Source organism: Mytilus californianus, unplaced genomic scaffold (genome assembly GCF_021869535.1).
Source record: "Mytilus californianus isolate M0D057914Y unplaced genomic scaffold, xbMytCali1.0.p SCAF_9, whole genome shotgun sequence".
In the NCBI taxonomy this organism is placed as follows: domain Eukaryota; kingdom Metazoa; phylum Mollusca; class Bivalvia; order Mytilida; family Mytilidae; genus Mytilus; species Mytilus californianus.
Genome location: NW_026262745.1, coordinates 40,621,307 through 40,641,789, shown reverse-complemented (window position 1 = coordinate 40,641,789; position 20,483 = coordinate 40,621,307). Strand labels below are relative to the sequence as shown.

Genomic DNA, 20,483 nt, shown 5'->3' with positions numbered 1-20,483 from the left:
ATGGCAATGAATCCGAAGTCAAAACACTTCAGGTATGTAGTTTAACATCAAAATTAAACTATTAGAAACATTAGACTTGAGCCTAGATTAATATTTGTGATGACGCAAATGCGTATTCTTATCCAGAGTATCAATGCGTATGCTTTCTATTTATTATTTCTAGCGCCAAAAAAAAAACAGGTCAAAGAATTGATACAACAAATTAGAGCATATTAATGTAGAGAAGATATTCTAAATCTTTTTTTTTAAATCCGCTTTTGTTTATCTTTTGAAACAAAAAAGTTATGTATATTTGTCCAGAGGATAGATACGTCCAAGAAACTGAAATTTTGAGTAAATGTAAAAAAAAATTCTATCCCATTTATCTCTAAAAGTAGCACATGAAGGTATATTTTTTATAACATATTTGAATGACTAGATGAAAAATAGCTTGTATGAAAAATTTCGTCAATTATTCACCGTGGGATCGAAACTGTATTGTATGCCCTTAATATGAATTTGTTTGAAAAAATTGTTAACAATCCCGCCACTTGTACAATATGGACACAATATGAGATCTAAGGTTTCCTTATCAACATGATAATTCAAAATTAATTTCTTAACATATTTTTCTCTGGAACGATTTAGCTAATAAACACAAAATATTGTTGCAATCATCCTTAGGGTAACTACTTGAAACATTCATATCGACGTAGTATGATAGCCGTTGTTTAAATTAAAATTAAGGAAATAAATAAATGAAGTTAGAAGTAAATAAAAATCCTTGAAAAATGTAAAAGCTCTGGTAACTAAATTTCTATATATAAACAGATTAATTGATTAATTTTAACACACGCCGTAAGTTAAATATAACGTCTTCATACAACTTAAGCCATGTTATATGCAAATACTGGCACAATGCATATTGCAGAATGTTCATTGCTATGGTTTTAACATTTTAAACAAACGTTGTTAAACATGCTGAAACAATAGAAAAGTCCTGTAATAACTTATATGTACCAACCAGCTGCTTCTATCGCACTGGATATATAAACTAGTCCTGAATCATACTCATCGTCATCCTCACTATAATCGTCACAGTGAAGTGTTTAAAGACAGGTTTTACAGACAATCATGAAGGTATTCGGAATCATAGTCCTTGTTGCTTTGTTGATGGTAGCATCAGTTACAATGCCAGTTGGTAAGTAGAAAAAAGCAGCAGCAATGGTATTGAATGCCGGGCTTCAAATTGGGGCTTTGCCTAGAATTTAGTTTTATGTGTTATGCTTTTATCCTTCCTTTAGCCTTGGTGTTATCCATCTTTCATCGAAGCTTTGTAGTATTTGTTTGCTACTTGATATTTCTCCCCTTTTTATCCAATTAAAAAATTTTCGTTTTTGCAAATAATACAAAATAGTTACCTACAATGTCCCAAAACTGACGAATTTTCAGGGAATATCAACAAAGCTGGAATAAAGATATATAATGTAAACGTTCATCTAAGTTCAGAATATATCAATTTAAACATGAAAATGCAAAAAACAATACTTATACATAGTTAAGGCAAATTTTTAATTAATTTTTGTACAGAAATTTTTACTAATTTTTCAAAGGTTTTGATAATTTTTATGTCTCAAAACTCTTTTTGTTTTTTGTTATTTTTAAAATGCGCTTTTCAGAACATAAAGATATTTTTAAAAAAACCTACCAAACCTATCCCCCTCCCCAAGTAAAGATCTCATTTGAGACTTTTATGGAAATAGTTTTTAAAAAACGAATAATGTTCCCACAGTTTCTGTTGAATGAAGTTGTACTCAGAAAGCAAATGAGTTATCTGTCGACTATTGTATGCATCGACTCTGATGATAAACATAGATTATTTATTCAATATAATGATAATTACAGCTGCCTCTGGAAAATATAGGAAAGGATATAAAGGGTATAAAGGAAGTCATTCTAGTGGAGAACATTCTGGTGGAGGGGTAAGTGGAAAGTAAAATCACAAAAATACTGAACTCCGAGGAAAATTCAAAAAGGAAAGTCCCCAATCAAATGGCAAAATTAAAAGTTCAAACACATCAAACGAATGGATAACAACAGTCATATTCCTGACTTGGTACAGGCATTTTCTTATGTAGAAAATGGTGGATTGAACCTGGTTTTATAGCTAGCTAAACCTCTCACTTGTATGACAGTCGCATCAAATTCCATTATGGAACTATTCTTATCTATTCTAGGATTTCGGAAAATTGTTTTCTTCTCATTATACGGAATACACCTGCTTATTATATTCTAATTTAAATTATAAGAATTTGTAGTCAGTGACATGTTTTTAAATATGTTGATAAAATATGTTATTCTTTCTTTATCTTAGTTTATATGAAAAGATTTAACTTTTGTCAATAACAACTTTCTCATCTGTTAATATGTGGATTTCAATACTATGAATAATACCCACGAATGTGAAAGCTATCCAGCAACAAAAGACAATAAATATATATGTCACACGGTATTCAAGTGTGTTTAAGGTTTGTCAGCCTCTTAATGCTCCGAATATAATAAAATGTTTGGAATAGATACACACAAATATCAACATGAATACAATAGTAATATATAATAGAGAAACAAATAATACAACAATAAACTTGAACGGACAAATTTATCTGTTTTTGCATCAGTATGACGTTTTTAAACTCCTATTAAAAACAAAACAAAAATGTTTTAAAAGGTGCTGATGCTATATGAAATTATTAAAGTGTATGACTAAATTTTGTCAGGAAGATAAAAACTACCTTTAAAATTAATGTTCAAATTGAAATCTTTATGTTAACAAATAGGCAGATCGACGGTTTTTGACGTCATTTCCTCACTTGTTTTATTTGGGATAAATATGAATAATGACATAAATGATACAACTCAGAAATGCTATTTTAGAAATACGATCATAACTATTATAGTTAACCGACAAACAAAAGTAATTTCATTATTTCTTGATTAACTCTAACGTAGAATGTCCATCCCTTTCGTTATTAAAATTTATTGGTATCTAATCACATTTCCAGTTTTGACATATGACGCCCATGACAAATTTCGACAAATAAACAAGTAAAGGTCAATCAATATTGAATTTATCCAATCGAATTGCGTAAGATCCCATAACACTGACCATTCCATATCAGCATGAATCTTAGTGGTAAATCTAGTAAGGAGAAAATGACAAGTTTTAAAGATATTTCCTGTTAACAGGACCAACAAATATTTATGGTGGGTTAAACCTGGTTTTAAAGCTAGCGAAGCCAGTTGTTTATAGTTATATAGACACAATTGGGTGAGCAACCTAAGCAAACATAATTGGTTAATATGACAATACTTTGGATACAAAAACCAAAAATGTGTAAACATGCATCACAGACATACAACACAACTGACTTAAAATATACATGAATTTGTATTTACAGCACAGCGGGCATGGCGGTAAATATCACGGTGGAAGTTACCGATATAGAGGATGATACTTTGAAATCAGAAGTAATTGTTCTTATTTAAAATGAATAAAATAATAAATTGTTGATATCTTTATTACTGAAAGCTAAGTCAAGGTATGTGCCAAATTAGCTTCAATCAAACCAAAATGTTTCAATCGTTGAAAAAAGACGGGATTGTGAACATATACATGGTCATTTGTAACAAAGATATTCCATAACGGTCTATCAACTCTTGATTGTAAGGTTGACATCAACTTAACCACTTGCTTCCTTCTATGCAAAAACCCTCTATTCAGAAAACAAGATAGAAAACACAAGATCTTAACAATTGGGCGATTTCTACTCCGTATGCAGGCGATGTATGAATGAGTCTATATAGACATAGCAATTTCATAATTGAGAAGCTAACATCATCCCTTTTGTAGTAAAGGTTAATTGTTCTCAACTCAAAATATATGGAAAAGATATGGAGGAAATTGTACACAAACAGATAGTTCAGGGTAATTCATGTATAATTGTATCCATTCTGTTTTTGGTTTTTAGCAATCAAAGAACGAAAAACAAAAAACGAAACTGTTCGCGTTTTTAGATTTTGATATGTTAAAACAAAAAACAAGAAATAGAAAACTCTAATTAGGCCTTCGGATCTTTTTTATTGGTGGAAATCTAAGATAATAAGAATTGTTGACTAACGTCCATCAACCAATATTACATGCATATTCAGACGATAATATGTTATATGTAAAATAGATAAAATCCAAATAAATCTGCAAGATGACACTTTAAGTCGTCGTTTAGCAGATCATCTTATGATTCACAAGGAAACAGTTCAAACAAACAACGTAACAATAATCTGGCACATTATTCAAACTATCGTCTGACTTAAATGATATTAAGACAAAGAGGTGTGGTTTGTATTGCAAATGAAACAACTATCCACCAGTGACTAACAAATTTCATATTTGTAGAATATAGTCATAAAATAATGGTATTAATTATTTTTGAAGTGTTAAAAATTCTTTAGAGGTTTTAGATAAAATACGTGCTTTTGATGGTCCTTTTAATTCTGTTGACAGTTATGATTTTTCTACTCTCTACACTACACTTCCACACAATCTTATCAAGAAAAAGTTTTCATATTTAATTAAATGGTCTTTTGAAAAATCTCATTGCAAATGTATTTGCTGTAACTCGTTTAAAGCCTTTTTCTGTAACGAAAAAGGAAAGTATGCTAGATACACTTACTGGAAATGTGAAGATATGATTGAAGCTTTAAATTTTCCCCTGGACAACATATATGTTCGTTTCGGCGATAAAGTGTATCGACAGGTAGTAGGTATTCCTATGGGCACTAACTGCGCCCCTTTAATAGCAGATTTATTCCTGTGTTGCTATGAATCTCAGGTTATGACCAAACTCAGTAAAGGCACGTCATTGGTACATTTGGTTGATATATTCAACAATACCTACCGTTATCTGGATGATATTTTTTCGTTAAATAATCCAGAGTTCTCTAAATATACTACCGAAATTTACCCAAAGGAACTTACTTTAAATAAATCTAACATAAACAGCAGTAGTTGTCCATTTTTAGATTTAAACATTTCAATTTCTAAAGGGAAGCTCCATACTAAAATTTACGACAAAACAGACGATTTTTCATTCCCTATTGTTAATTTTCCTTTTTTATACGGCGATGTTCCTTTGGCTCCATCATACGGTGTTTATATATCCCAACTCGTTCGTTATGCCCGTGTGTGTAGTGATGTCATAGATTTTAACGAACGTAATCAATGCATCACTGGTGAATTATTAAGTCAGGGATTTTGTTACCATAAATTACTTAAAACTTTTACTAAATTCTGTCATAGATACAAAGATTTGATTAGTAAATTTGGGTGTACTTGTAGAAAACTTATTAAAAACGGTATTTCACATCCTAAATTTAAAGGTAATATTGTACTAAAAGCGCGGAAAGCACTATGCGATCTGTGTAAACTCATCGAACCTTTAAACAAACTTATTAGTTAAGGTTATCTTGCCAATGTTGTAATAAGATCTTTGAATATAGTTTACATTGGCACAAATATCGATTTTGTCATCAGCAAATTAAAACATAACTAAATTTGTATTCTTTTCAAACGTTTTTTTGGGATGCATAAATACACATCCACGTTCATTTTCGTTATAGAGATTACTCTATCTATATATAACATTATATTAATTAAAAGGTTAACTCCTAACTGTTCTACTGCCTGTTGATACTTTTATTTTGGCATTGCACACGTCATGTCTTCTTTGACTGTCCATGACGTTAAAACACAAAATCCCTGGGATGTGTTTTAGTTGATTTTAGTCTCTGATGCATGATGTTGTATGATTAATTGTTTTTGGCTTTTAACTAACTTTCAGTAACTGCGAGCACTCTCAAATCGTAGTGTTATTTGACCTGTTGATACAATTTGTAATGTATTTTTGTTATTTAATGTTTACTTATTTAGTGTTATAACTCGTCTCACTATTTTTAATATTTACCACCTTTGAAAAGTGTTTAGAATGACGATAAATTTTCACTTCTGTTCTCAAAAAACCCAAATATTTGAATTTACATGAATAATTTCATTTTCACAATTAAACTGGTTTATATTTCTACTTGCGTTTGCAAGACTTATTCATTGCGCTTTAGGGTATGGCACCCGCGTCATAACAATTAAACCTCATAAAATACATAGGAGCAAAACTCATAAGGCTATGTATTGTAAAGTCAAATATTTGGTTTTTTTTGGTAATCACAGGTCAAGGCCAAATGCTTTCGTCAACCACAATACATTGTCTAAAGATTATACACCGGAGTGCAAACTATCAAAATCCTAGACAAGACAAACAAAATATATTACGAAACAGAATTCAAGGTCAACCAAATGTTAGGGTCTAATTAACGTCACGATGATATGTTTCACATAGTATCATGGTATATGTAATACAACTTCATCACAAAACTCATAAGCCAATGTCAAACGATGAAAAAAGGTTGTTTTTTTAGAAGAAAACAAATACAAGAAGACGAATTACTAGAACAACATAATGTCTCCCTTCGTCGAAATATAAAATCTTCTTGTGAGTAAAAAAAACCAGAAGTTACTTGCACAACTAAGCATAGGAATCGTTTGTCTACGCTACAGAAAATAAAATAAAAGTACTATTTTTCTAGATTTCGTTTCGTATCACTTTCGTATATAACTTGCTTTATTGGATTCTCCGATAAACCTCACTATATCCTATTTGGCACATGAGCTTCTTGGCCACAGGAACATGGGACAAGAATCCCCTCATTTCTTTTTTCTTATTTTTTGTGTGAAAGCATTTTTTGTAAATCATCTTGAATATTTTAACTTATTTATTGTGTAATTTTTCTACACGATCTTACAAAAACAGTAGTCTATACGCCCTTCCTTCTATTCTTACCACTAGCATGTCAATACAAAGGTTGTGAGTTCGAATTCTGTAAATTGCATGTGAATTTTAATCAAATTTTAATTGACTTGGATTGTCAGTTTTCCTGTCGAAGGTCCACGGTTCTCTTCAGATACTTTGGCTTCCTCCACCAATCAAAACTGACAGCCACGATATAGCCAATAGTGGCGAAAGTCGCATTAAACACCAACAAAGGAGTAAGTTCGATAAGGGCATACAATGACCCCGATTTCTAGCTAAATATCAAATTATAAGGATTAGTTTAAATATATCACAATAAATAATAGCTTACAAATAGATATAAGAAGATGTGGTATGAGTGCCAATGAGACAACTCTCCATCCAAGTCACAATTTGTAAAAGTAAACCATTATAGGTCAAAGTACGGCCTTCATCACGGAGCCTTGGCTCCAAGCGAACAGCAAGCTATAAAGGGCCCCAAAATGACTAGTGTAAAACCATTTAAACAGGAAAACCAACGGTCTAATCTATATAAAAAACGAGAAACACTTATGAACCACATCAACAAACGACAACCACTGAACATCAGGTTCCTGACTTCGGACAGGTGCAAACAAATGCAGCGGGTTTAAACGTTTTAATAGTCGCCAACCTTCACCCTAACCTGAAACAATAGTGTAAATCACAACATAGAAAGACACACTATAAAATATCAATTGCAATGGCTTAACTCAAACAAAAGACATATTAACAAAAACAAGTGAACATACACTGAACGAATATTTGATCTATGACACAATGTAAATACAAAATTAATAAAACAAGGGGGTTAGCTGTAAAACAATATCAGAAAGACAACCATTATCTTGGACAAAATGCCGCCAAATAAAATCACGTACACAGGTAAATAAAAATAATTTTGTTGTCAGGTATACATGAAGTACGGAAATATTTTTTACAAAATAGACAATTTTGTTGTTCATAGTACGAGAACAGAAGTGAAAATTACCAAAAAAAAAACAAATATTTGACTTTACAATACATAGCCTTATGAGTTTTGCTCCTATGTATTTTATGAGGTTTAATTGTCATGACGCGGGTGCCATACCCTAAAGCGCAATGAATAGGTCTTGCAAACGCAAGTAGAAATATAAACCAGTTTAATTGTGAAAATGAAATTATTCATGTAAATTCAAATATTTGGGTTTTTGGTAATCACAGGTCAAGGCCAAATGCTTTCGTCAACCACATTACATTGTCTAAAGATAATACATCGAAGTGCAAACTATCAAAATCCTAGACAAGACAAACAAAATATATTACGAAAGAGAATTCAAGGTCAACCAAATGTTTTAAAAGGTCTAATTAACGTCACGATGATATGCTTCACATAGTATCATGGTATATGTAATACAACTTCATCACAAAACTCATAAGCCAATGTCAAACAATGAAAAAAGATTGTGTTTTTAGAAGAAAACAAATACAAGAAGACGAATAACTAGAACAACATAGTGTCTTCCTTCGTCGAAATATAAAATCTTCTTGTGAGTAAAAAAAAATGAAGTGACATGCACAACTAAACATAGGAATCGTTTGTCTACGCTATAGAAAATAAATTAAAAGTACTATTTTTCTAGATTTCGTTTCGTATCACTTTCGTATATAACTTGCTTTATTGGATTCTCCGATAAACCTCACTATATCCTATTTGGCACATGAGCTTCTTGGCCACAGGAACATGGGACAAGAATCCCCTCATTTCTTTTTTCTAATTTGTTGTGTGAAAGCATTTTTTGTAAATCATATTGGAAATTTTAACTTATTTATTGTGTAATTTTTTAAACACGATCCTACAAAACAGTAGTCTATACGCGCTTTCCCTCTATTCTTACCACTAGCACGTCAATTCAAAGGTTGTGAGTTCGAATCCTGTAAATTGCAGGTGCAATTGAATCATATTAATTGACTTGGATTATCAGTTTTCCTGTCAAAGGTCCGTGGTTCCCTTCAGACACTTTGGCTCCTTCCACCAATCAAAACTAACAGCCACGATATAGCCAATAGTGGTGAAAGTCGCGTTAAACACCAACAAAGGAGTAAGGTCGATAAGGGCATAAAATGACCCCGATCTCTAGCTAAATTTCAAATTATAAGGATTAATTGAAATATATCACAATGAATAATAGCTTACAAATGACTAGACAGGAAATATTTCTACGTATAAGAAATGTTTAAATCACTGGTGGATAGTTGTCTCATTTGCAATACAAACCACACCTCTTTTTCTTAACATCATTTAAGTCAGACGATAGTTTGAATAATGTGCCAGAGTATTTTACGTTGTTCGTTTGATCTGTTTCCTTGTGATTCATACGATGATCTGCTAATTGACGACTTAAAGTGTCAATTGCAGATTTATTTGGAATTTATCTATTTTACATATAACATATTATCGTCTTGAATATGCATGTAATATTGGTTGATGGACGTTAGTCAACAATTCTTATCATCTTAGATGTCCACCAATAAAAAAGATCCGAAGGCCTTATTAGAGTTTTCTATTTTTTGTATTTTGTTTTAACATATCAAAATCTAAAAACGAGAACAGTTTCGTTTTTTGTTTTTCGTTCTTTGATTGATCAGATCCAAAAACAGAATGAAACAATAAAACATGAATTACCTTGAACTATATGTTTGTGTACAATTTCCTCCATATCTTTTGGGTTGAGAACAAACCTTTACTTTAAAAGGGATGAATTTAGCTTCTCAATTATTATGAAATTTCTTTGTCTATATAGACTCATTCAAACATCGCCTGCATACGGAGTATATATCGCCCATTCGAGACGATTTTTAAGATCTTGCGTTTCCTATCATGTTTCCTGGATAGAGGGTTTTTGCATAGAAGGAAGCAAGTGGTTAAGTTGATGTCAACCTTACAATCAAGAGTTGATAGACCGTTATGGAATATCTTTTTTACAAAAGACCATGTATATGTTCACAATCCCGTCCTTTTTCCACGATTGAAACGAGTTAACATCATCGAATATGACTTGTCACCTAATTTGGCACATACCTTGACTTAGCTTTCAGTAATAAAGATATCAACAAGTTATTATTTTATTCATTTCAAATAAGAACAATTATTTCTGTTTTCAAAGTATCATCCTCTATATCGGTAACTTCCACCGTGATATTTACCGCCATGACCACTGTGCTGTAAATACAAATTCATGTATATTTTAAGTCAGTTGTGTTGTATTTCTGTGATGCATGTTTACACATTTTTGGCTGCTGTATCCAAAGTATTGTCATATTAGCCAATTATGTTTGCTTGGGTTGCTCACCCAATTGTGTCTATATAACTATAAACAACTGGCTTCGCTAGCTATAAAACCAGGTTTAATCCACCATAAATATTTGTTGGTCCTGTTAACAGGAAATTATCTTTAAAACTCGTCATTTTCAACTTATCAGATTTACCCCTAAGATTCATGTTGATATGGAATGGTCAGTGCTATGGGATCTTAAGCAATTCGATTGGATGAGTTCAATATTGATTGACCTTTACTGGTTGTCTTTTCGAAATTTGTCATGGGTGTAACATGTCAGAACTGGAAATGTTATTAGATACCAATAATTTTTAATAACGACAGGGATGGAAATTCTATGTTAGAGTTAATCAAGAAATAATAAAATTACTTTTGTTTGTCGATTAACTATTATAGTCATAATCGTTTTTCTAAAATATAATTTCTGAGTCGTATCATTTTATGTCATTATTCATATTTATCCCAAACAAAACCAGTGAGGAAATGACGCCAAAAACGGTTGATCTGCATATTTGTTTACATAAACATGTCAATTTGAACATTGAAAGGTAGTTTTTATCTTCCTCACAAAATTTAGTCATACACTATAATAATTTCATATAGCATCAGCACCTTTTAAAACATTTTTGTTTTGTTTTTAATAGGAGTTTAAAAACGTCATACTGATGCAGAAACAGATAAATTTATCCGTTCAAGTTCATTATTGTATTATTTGTTTCTCTATTATATATTACTATTGTATTCACGTTGATTGCAGATATGTGTGTGTATCTATTCCAAACCTTTTATTATATTCGGAGCATTAAGAGGCTGACAAACTTTAAACACACTTGAATACCGTGTGACATATATATTTATTGTCTTTTGTCGCTGGATAGCTTTCACATTCGTGGGTATAATTCATAGTATTGAAATTCACAGATTAACAGATGAGAAAGTTGTTATTGACAAAAGCTATTTTTTTTCATATTAACTAAGATAAAGAAAGAATAACATATTTTATCAATATATTTAAAAACCAGTCACCGACAAAAAATTCGTATAATTTTAATTAGAATATAGTAAGCAGGTGTATTCCGTATATGAAAAAAAAAACAGTTATCCTAAATCCTAGAATAGTTTCAACTTACCCCTCCACCAGAATGTCCTCCACTTCCTTTATACCCTTTATATCCTTTCCTATATTTTCCAGAGGCAGCTGTAATTATCATTATATTGAATAAATTATCTATGTTTATCATCAGAGTCGATACATACAATATACGATAGATAACTCATTTGCTTACTGAGTACAATTTCATTTAACACAATCTGTGGGAACATTTTATGGTTTTTTTCAACTATTTCCATAAAAGTCTCGCATGGGATCTTTTCTTGGCTAGGGGGATAGATTTGGTTTGGATTTTTTTTAAATATCTTTATGTTCTGAAAAGAGCATTTTAAAAATAACCTTAGATCAGAAAGAGTTTTGGGGCATTAAAATTATTTAAACCTTTGAAAAATTAGTAAAAATTTATGTACGAAAAATAATTAAAAATTTGCCTTAGTTATGTATAAGTATTGTAATTTTACATTTTCATGTTTAAATTGATATATTCTGAACTTAGATGAACGTTTACATTATATATCTTTATTCCAGCTTTGTATTTATTCACTGAAAATTCGTCAGTTTTGGGACATTGTAGGTATATAGTTTGTATTATTTGCAAAAACCAAAATTTGTTAATTGGACAAAAAGGGGAGAAATATCAAGTGGCAAACAAATACTACAAAGCGTCGATTAAAGATGGATATCACCATGGCTAAAGGAAGGATAAAAGCATAACACATACAGCTTAATTCTAAGCAAATCCCCACCAATGCGACTCGATGAAACATTTGTTTGTGCTGTCGATATAATGTTCCTGACAAGTGGAGACTAGATATAAACAATTTTTAATAATAAATGAAATTAAAACAAAATGAAATGACAATACAAATCGAACCAATATGAAGTCCGGCATTCAATACCATTATTGCTGTTTTTTTCTACTTACCAACTGGCATTGTAACTGATGCCACCATCAACAGAGCAACAAGGACTATGATTCCGAATAACTTCATGTCTGCCTGAAAAGCTTGTCTTTAAACACTTCACTTTGACAATTATATTGAGGCTGACCGATGAGTATGATTCAGGACTAGTATATATATTCAGTGTGATAGAAACAGCTGGTTGGTACATATAAGTTATTACAGGAACTTTATATATTTTTAGCATGTTTAACAACGTTTGTTTAAAATGTCAAAACCCATAGCAATGAAAACTCTTCAATATGTATTGTGCAAGTATTTGCATATAACATGGTTTAAGATGTATGAAGAAGCTATACTTAACTTACGGCGTGTTTTAAATTAATCAATTAATATGTTTATATATAGAAATTGGGTTACCAGAACTTTTACACTTTTCAAGGATTTGTATTTATTTCTAATTTCATTTATTAATTTCATTAATTTTAATTTAAACAACGGCTACTACGTTGGCACACTTTTTTATGTAGACACCATGAGGATGATTGCAATAATATTTTGTGTTAATTAGCCGAATCGTTCCAGAGAAAAATATGTTAAGAAATTATTTTGAATTATCATGGTGGTAAGGAAACCTTAGATCTCATATTGTGTCCATATTGTACAAGTGGCGGGATTGTTGACAATTTTTTCAAAGAAATTCATATTAAGGGCATACGATACAGTTTCGATCCCACGGTGAATTTTTTAAGAAATTTTGCATACAAGCTATTTTTCATCTAGTCAATTTAAATATGTTATAAAATATTTATACCTTCATGTGCTACTTTAAGAAATAAATGGGATCGAATTGTTTTTTTTACATTTACTCAAAATTTCAGTTTCTTGGACGTATCTATCCTCTGGACAAACATACATAACTTTTTTGTTTCAAAAGATAAACAAAAGCGGATTTTTTAAAAAAAGATTTGGAATATCTTCTCTACATAAATATGCTCTAATTTTTTGTATCAATTCTTTGAAAATAATTCATTTTTATTGTTTATGATTTAAGAAAAATAAAACTGCTTTTTTTGCTGTATATTTATCTAATTAAAAAAAAATTCCATCGGTGATTTTTTTCATTAAAATCAGTACAACTAATCTTTATACATAATCAATCCAAATGTCATAGCTAATGACTAAAATCAGTCGAAAAATGCATCTTTTCTCGATATTTCACAGTTTGAGGTCGCGAAAAATAACATTTTACGTTAGCAACGTCATTATCTCCTCTGTAACTGTATTGTATGCCCTTTTAAAGACTATCTCACTGATACGTTAATGAAATTAAATAAGATTCTTTTTTTTATTTTCTAAACGAATTTTTGTTTACTTTTTTTTTCCGATAATCTTTTTTAACTTGCAGTAGTAGAAGCAACATTAGTTGGTCAACAGTGATATTGGTGTACGTGATAACATCTACAGCATTAGTTCTATAAATTTAGAATAGTTCACAGTTGTATGCATTTGATTCCTTGTTTTTGTTTCGTTTCATGTTGCTCAATATTTGGTTTCCTCTTCAGTACTAATTTACTAGTGGTTTCCATCTTTTTGCTCATGGGAAGTACATATCAAATTAAAAGTCGCATTCGGTGATTTCACAATTGAGAAACTTGGACAGATCTGGTTACGATAATTCAATCAAAATGTGTACATCTGTGACACAAAGTTTCAAAAACGGTCAGCCAACTCGTGAACGCGTCTGTAAATTTTTCGAAGAGCTAACTTCACTTTCACTACCTGCAACGCTTTGTTTAATAGTTTCATTGTAAGCAGCAATCTTCTATCAATTTTTTTAAATTGTGTCCTTGTACGTGGCAACCGCTTATAAAATTTGGATACATGTATCAGTCGTATTTCTATTTAAAAATATACAAATAGCGCAAAATAATACAAGCATGCAAAATTTAGAGTGATACAATGTACTAAAATCAAGGGAGATTGACAATCACACTATTACCAAAAGAAAATGAGACGAACACCCAGACAACAGTTCTTAAAGCACTGCAAACAACACTAGTTATTGTCCCACAAGAACAAAACGAAATATCTGGATGACATTGTGTGCTCTGAAATCATAAAATGTTTATCGTGTAATAATAGAAGTTGTTAGTTAAAAGTAAAAATGCGGTAATAAGTCGCATTCAGGATTCTAACAAACGATAATAAGAGTATTAGGTTGTAGCTCATGCAGTGGATCATATATGTTATTATCTGTTACACAGATATTCTATAGAGGTTACCCAAAATCATGATGGCATCTATAAAACAATTATGAAAATAATGTAATTTTATCATAAAGAACCTCAAAAACTAATTCAAATATTTTGAATCTGAAATCGTGTCTATCGTTGGCGCTTTAATTTTATATATTAATGTGAAAACACAGATAAAAATTCGTATAGGTTGGTTTACGTATTCGTATAATTTCAAACATAATTAATATGTAAATCATATTATTACATAAAGGATTATTCATTAAGGACACAACCTGCCATTGATAAAAATAAGGTAAGTCTAGTTAATGTTGTGTGTATACAGTAATCTTCTGTCGTAGCCTCCGTGCACTTCTACAGCTGCTTATATCGATATTGTATAACAATGAGTTGAGATTTTTTTTTTGTCGAAGTGAAGTGTGCACTTAAAAGTAGACAAATACGAAGTTATTCAGTATCCATACTCCGTGTTGCTCTTTTGACTGTGGCTTTAGTTTATATGCCAGTTAATAACAGCGTAAGATTATATATAACTTCGTAAACATTTCTATTGTAAAAATATTAAGATATGATATGCTTGCCAATGAGATACAGTGCAGTTTTCTAGAGAGGAGGAAGATACCAAAGGGATAAGTAACCCATAAGTTGAGAACAAACTGACAATACCATTGTAAAAACACAGAAAATCCCAGACTGAGCAACACGAACCGCGTTTGTCCTGATGGATAAGCAGATCGCGCTTCAGATATGGAACCGATTTTGTTGTTCATATAAGTTCAAACTCGTTGATGAGTCTCACTCCGGGATGTCACATTCCAGGAAAAGAGGAAACTATAATTCTGTTTCAACATTAACCTACCAATCCCATGACCTCGGAAGGGCCATTTTGTAAACCAGAAGTAGCAAATAATCTCCATTATTATCAAGCAAAAGTACATAAAACCTGGGTGTTTTTTAAATCACTAAAATTTAAGTTATCAAGGGACATTGGAAATGACTGTTTTTTCAATTGATATAAGCTAACCATCTCAATTTTTACAAGCGAAATACATAGAAGCCATACAGTTTGGAATAAGTGTAATGTAAGTTATCATATGATATAAAAAAAGAATGATATATGTTTTTCAATGAGACAATTATTTCCTTAGGAACAAATGATGTAGATGTTAGCAACTATGGGTCAGCGTACAGCCCTCAACAATGAGCAGACCTGATAACGCATAGCAAGTTCTAAAAAGCCCCGACAATTCAAATGAGAAAACTAACGTCCATCTGTATATAAAAAACAACAATCTAAAAACGAATATGATATAAAGCAATAAACGACAACCACTGAATTACAGGCTCCTGACTTGGGAGTGATATGACACTGTAAGTGACTAATCAAACGGAAGAAGCAAATTATTTTCCTTTTTCAAGCCAAAGTACATAGAAACCATATAAATTTTGAAGTAAGTTATCATATGGTATCTGAAGTAAATTTAAAAATCAAAAGTATAGCAAATTATCTCCTTTTTCAAATAAAAATATATATTAACCTTAATTCTAGGAATCATTGTGGAGGAACATGTCATTTGACCCTTGAAGAGATTTTTTAATCCGGAAGTAGCTGATTATCTACCTTATTTCATAGAACAGTTCAAAAACTTGATATGTATCTTTTTAATTAGTTTTAGATACGCTTTTCTCCTCATGACTTAAGTGACATTTTTCGCAAATTACTTTTGATCTACAATGTTTTATTAAAAAAAAAAATATATTTTTTTAATATAAAAATAAGAAGATGTGGTATGATTGCCAATGAGACAAATCTCCGCCAGAGACCAAATTACATAGACGTTTACAACTATAGGTCACCGTACGGCCTTCATTAATGAGCAAAGCCCATACCTTATAGTCACTTATAAAAAGCCCCGAAATGACAAATGTATAACAATTCAAACGAGAAAACTAATGGCCTGATTTATGTACAAAACAATGAACGAAAAACAAATATGATATAAAGAAACAAACGCCAACTACTGAATTACAGGCTCCTGACTTGGGACAGACACAAACATAATGTGGCAGGGTTAAACTGGTTTGTTGGCGCCAAACCCTGCCCCTTACCTGGGACAGTGGTGTAACAGTACAATATAAGAACAAACTATAAAAATCAGTTGAAAAGAATTTTACTCAACAAATCGATACAGAGCAGAAAAAATCATCTAACAAAAACACAGACCAGACGTGGCAGGGTATTTACACATCCCCATAACAGCAAAAAAACACTAAGTACAGATCTGAGAGTACTCGTAGTTACTGACAGCTAGTTCAAAGCCAATAACAACTAATGAAAAAAAATCACACATCTAAGACAAAAATATCAATCAGTACACATCCAACATCCAATGGATTATTTAGTAAAGGTTTTAGGTAGATTGTGGTACCAAAATCACTGACTAAATAATTTACCAGTAATACATAGATTACGTTAATTGGTATCCAAAACGTCACAACAAACACGGGCATAGCGAACGATTTGTGATATATAAACACCGTATGCTGGTGCCAAAGGAACATCACCGTCCAAAAAAGGGAATTTAACAATAAGGAACGAAAAATCGTCCATTTTGTCGTAATTTTTTGTGAAGAGTTTCCTGTGTAAAACTGAAATATCTAAATCAAGGAAAGGACTGTTATTTTTGTTTATATTTGATCTATTTAAAGTAAGTTCCTTTGGGTAAATTTCGGCAGTAAATTTAGAAAATTCTTGATTATTTAACAAATAATTATCATCTAGATAACGGTAAGTGTTGTTGAATTTCTCAATTAAATGCAATTTAGACGGGTCTTTACTGAGTTTGGTCATAAACTGTGATTCATAACAGTACAAGAACAAGTCTGTTATTAAAGGGTCGCACTTGGTGCCCATAGGGATACCTACAACCTGTCGATAAACTTTATTGCCGAAATGACATAAATGTTTTTAAAGAGAAAATTAACAACTTTAACCTTCTCATCACACCTCCAGTAAAAGTGAGGCGAAAGATACCAAAGGAACATTCAAACTCATAAGTCAAAAATAAACAGACAACACCATGGCTAAAAAAGAAAAAGACCAACAGACAAACAGACAAACAACAGTACACAAAAAACAACATAGAAAACTAAAGACTGAGCAACACGAACCCCTCAAAAAACTGGGGGTGATCTCAGGTGCTCCGGAATGGTAAGCAGATCCTGTTCCACATGTGGCACCCGTCGTGTTGCACATGTTAGTACGAACCCGGTAATAAGTCTAATTCGGTAGGTCACATTCGGGGAAAAGGGGACGGGATTGTACTTACGACAATTGGAACATATCCGCTATCATCTGTGAAACGGATATTCCATAACGGTCAACCAACTCGTGATGGTAAGTATATCTAGCATATTTACCTTTCTCATTAAAGAAGAAGGCTTTATATGAGCTGCAAATATATTTGCAATCAGATTAACAAACGACCAGTTGATTAAATAGGAACAATTGTTTGATAAAATTAAGTTCATTTCAACTTTGATTATCAACGAGTTTGAATTTGTAGTTGGAAAGACATTCAATTGATCTCTTAACAGTTTGTATTTAATTTTTACCAAAGAATACTATAAAATGCTCAAAATATCTGTTTGCCACCATCTTATGCTTACTCATCCCCAAAATAATCTACCCTCTAGATTGGAAAAGACTCCTATTACAATGTCATATCTTTATACCAACGGTTCCATTCCGAGATAGAAATTAATCTCGGCCTGTTTAATTAGTGTCAATACTTTTTTAGCGTTTACAAGTATGTCTATCGTGTCTATCGTTGGCGCTTTAATTTTATATATTAATGTGAAAACACAGATAAAAATTCGTATAGGTTGGGTTACGTATTCGTATAATTTCAAACATAATTAATATGTAAATCATATTATTACATAAAGGATTATTCATTAAGGACACAACCTGCCATTGATAAAAATAAGGTAAGTCTAGTTAATGTTGTGTGTATACAGTAATCTTCTGTCGTAGCCTCCGTGCACTTCTACAGCTGCTTATATCGATATTGTATAACAATGAGTTGAGATGTTTTTTGTCGAAGTAAAGTGTGCACTTAAAAGTAGACAAATACGAAGTTATTCAGTATCCATACTCCGTGTTGCTCTTTTGACTGTGGCTTTAGTTTATATGCCAGTTAATAACAGCGTAAGATTATATATAACTTCGTAAACATTTCTATTGTAAAAATATTAAGATATGATATGCTTGCCAATGAGATACAGTGCAGTTTTCTAGAGAGGAGGAAGATACCAAAGGGATAAGTAACCAATAAATTGAAGAAAAACTGACAATACCATTGTAAAAAACACAGAAAATCCCAGACTGAGCAACACGAACCGCGTTTGTCCTGATGGATAAGCAGATCGCGCTTCAGATGTGGAACCGATCTTGTTGTTCATATAAGTTCAAATTCGTTGATGAGTCTCACTCCGTGATGTAACATTCCAGGAAAAGAGGAAACCATAATTCTGTTTCAACATCAACCTACCAATCCCATGACGTCGGAAGGGCCATTTTGTAAACCAGAAGTAGCAAATAATCTCCATTATTATCAAGCAAAAGTACATAAAGCCTGGGTGTTTTTTAAATCATTAAAATTTAAGTTATCAAGGGACATTGGAAATGACTGTTTTTTCAATTGATATAAGCTAACCATCTAAATTTTTACAAGAGAAATACATAGAAGCCATAGAGTTTGGAATAAGTGTAATGTAAGTTATCATATGATATAAAAAAAGAATGATATATGTTTTTTCAATGAGACAATTATTTCCTTAGGAACAAACGATGTAGATGTTAGCAACTATAGGTCAGCGTACAGCCCTCAACAATGAGCAGACCTGATAACGCATAGCAAGTTCTAAAAAGCCCCGACAATTCAAATGAGAAAACTAACGTCCATCTGTATATAAAAAACAACAATCTAAAAACGAATATGATATAAAGCAACAAACGACAACCACTGAATTACAGGCTCCTGACTTGGGAGTGATATGACACTGTAAGTGACTAATCAAACGGAAGAAGCAAATTATTTTCCTTTTTCAAGCCAAAGTACATAGAAACCATATAAATTTTGAAGTTAGTTATCATATGGTATCTGAAGTAAATTTAAAAATCAAAAGTATGGCAATTATCTCCTTTTTCAAATAAAAATATATATTAACCTTAATTCTAGGAATCAGTGTGGAGAAACATGTCATTTGACCCTTGAAGAGATTTTTTAATCCGGAAGTAGCTGATTATCTACCTTATTTCATAGAACAGTTCAAAAACTTGATATGTATCTTTCTAATTAGTTTTAGATACGCTTTTCTCCTAATGACTTAAGTGACATTTTTCGAAAATTACTTTTGATCTACAATGTTTTATTAAAACAAAATTATATTTTTTTAATATAAAAATAAGAAGATGTGGTATGATTGCCAATGAGACAAATCTCCGCCAGAGACCAAATTACATAGACGTTTACAACTATAGGTCACCGTACGGCCTTCATTAATGAGCAAAGCCCATACCTCATAGTCACTTATAAAAAGCCCCGAAATGACAAATGTAAAACAATTCAAACGAGAAAACTAATGACCTGATTTATGTACAAAACAATGAACGAAAAACAAATATGATATAAAAAACAAACGCCAACCACTGAATTACAGGCTCCTGACTTGGGACAGACACAAACATAATGTGGCAGGGTTAAACTGGTTTGTTGGCGCCAAACCCTGCCCCTTACCTGGGACAGTGGTGTAACAGTACAATATAAGAACAAACTATAAAAATCAGTTGAAAAGAATTTTACTCAACAAATCGATACAGAGCAGAAAAAACATCTATCAAAAACACAGACCAGACGTGGCAGGGTATTTACACATCCCCATAACAGCAAAAAAACACTAAGTACAGATCTGAG

The 20,483-nt window shown here is 31.7% G+C and overlaps 1 protein-coding gene across 8 annotated transcripts in view; it reads right to left on the bottom strand.

The window, feature by feature from the left end:
• LOC127716592 (uncharacterized) overlaps nucleotides 1-12,390 on the bottom strand; it is a 233,060-nt gene extending 220,670 nt beyond the window's left edge. For 2 of the 8 annotated variants that reach the window (XM_052222829.1, XM_052222826.1), the window contains exons 1-3: nucleotides 12,271-12,390; nucleotides 11,365-11,432; nucleotides 10,076-10,119 (exon numbers count right to left, since the gene is read on the bottom strand). In XM_052222829.1, the coding sequence (XP_052078789.1) occupies nucleotides 10,076-10,119; nucleotides 11,365-11,432; nucleotides 12,271-12,337 (179 nt within the window). In that variant the 5' untranslated portion in view covers nucleotides 12,338-12,390. The remainder of the gene's footprint in view (nucleotides 1-10,075; nucleotides 10,120-11,364; nucleotides 11,433-12,270) is intronic. The other 6 variants (XM_052222833.1, XM_052222832.1, XM_052222830.1 and 3 more) reach the window with 4 other exon arrangements.
• Nucleotides 12,391-20,483: the final 8,093 nt, after the last annotated feature.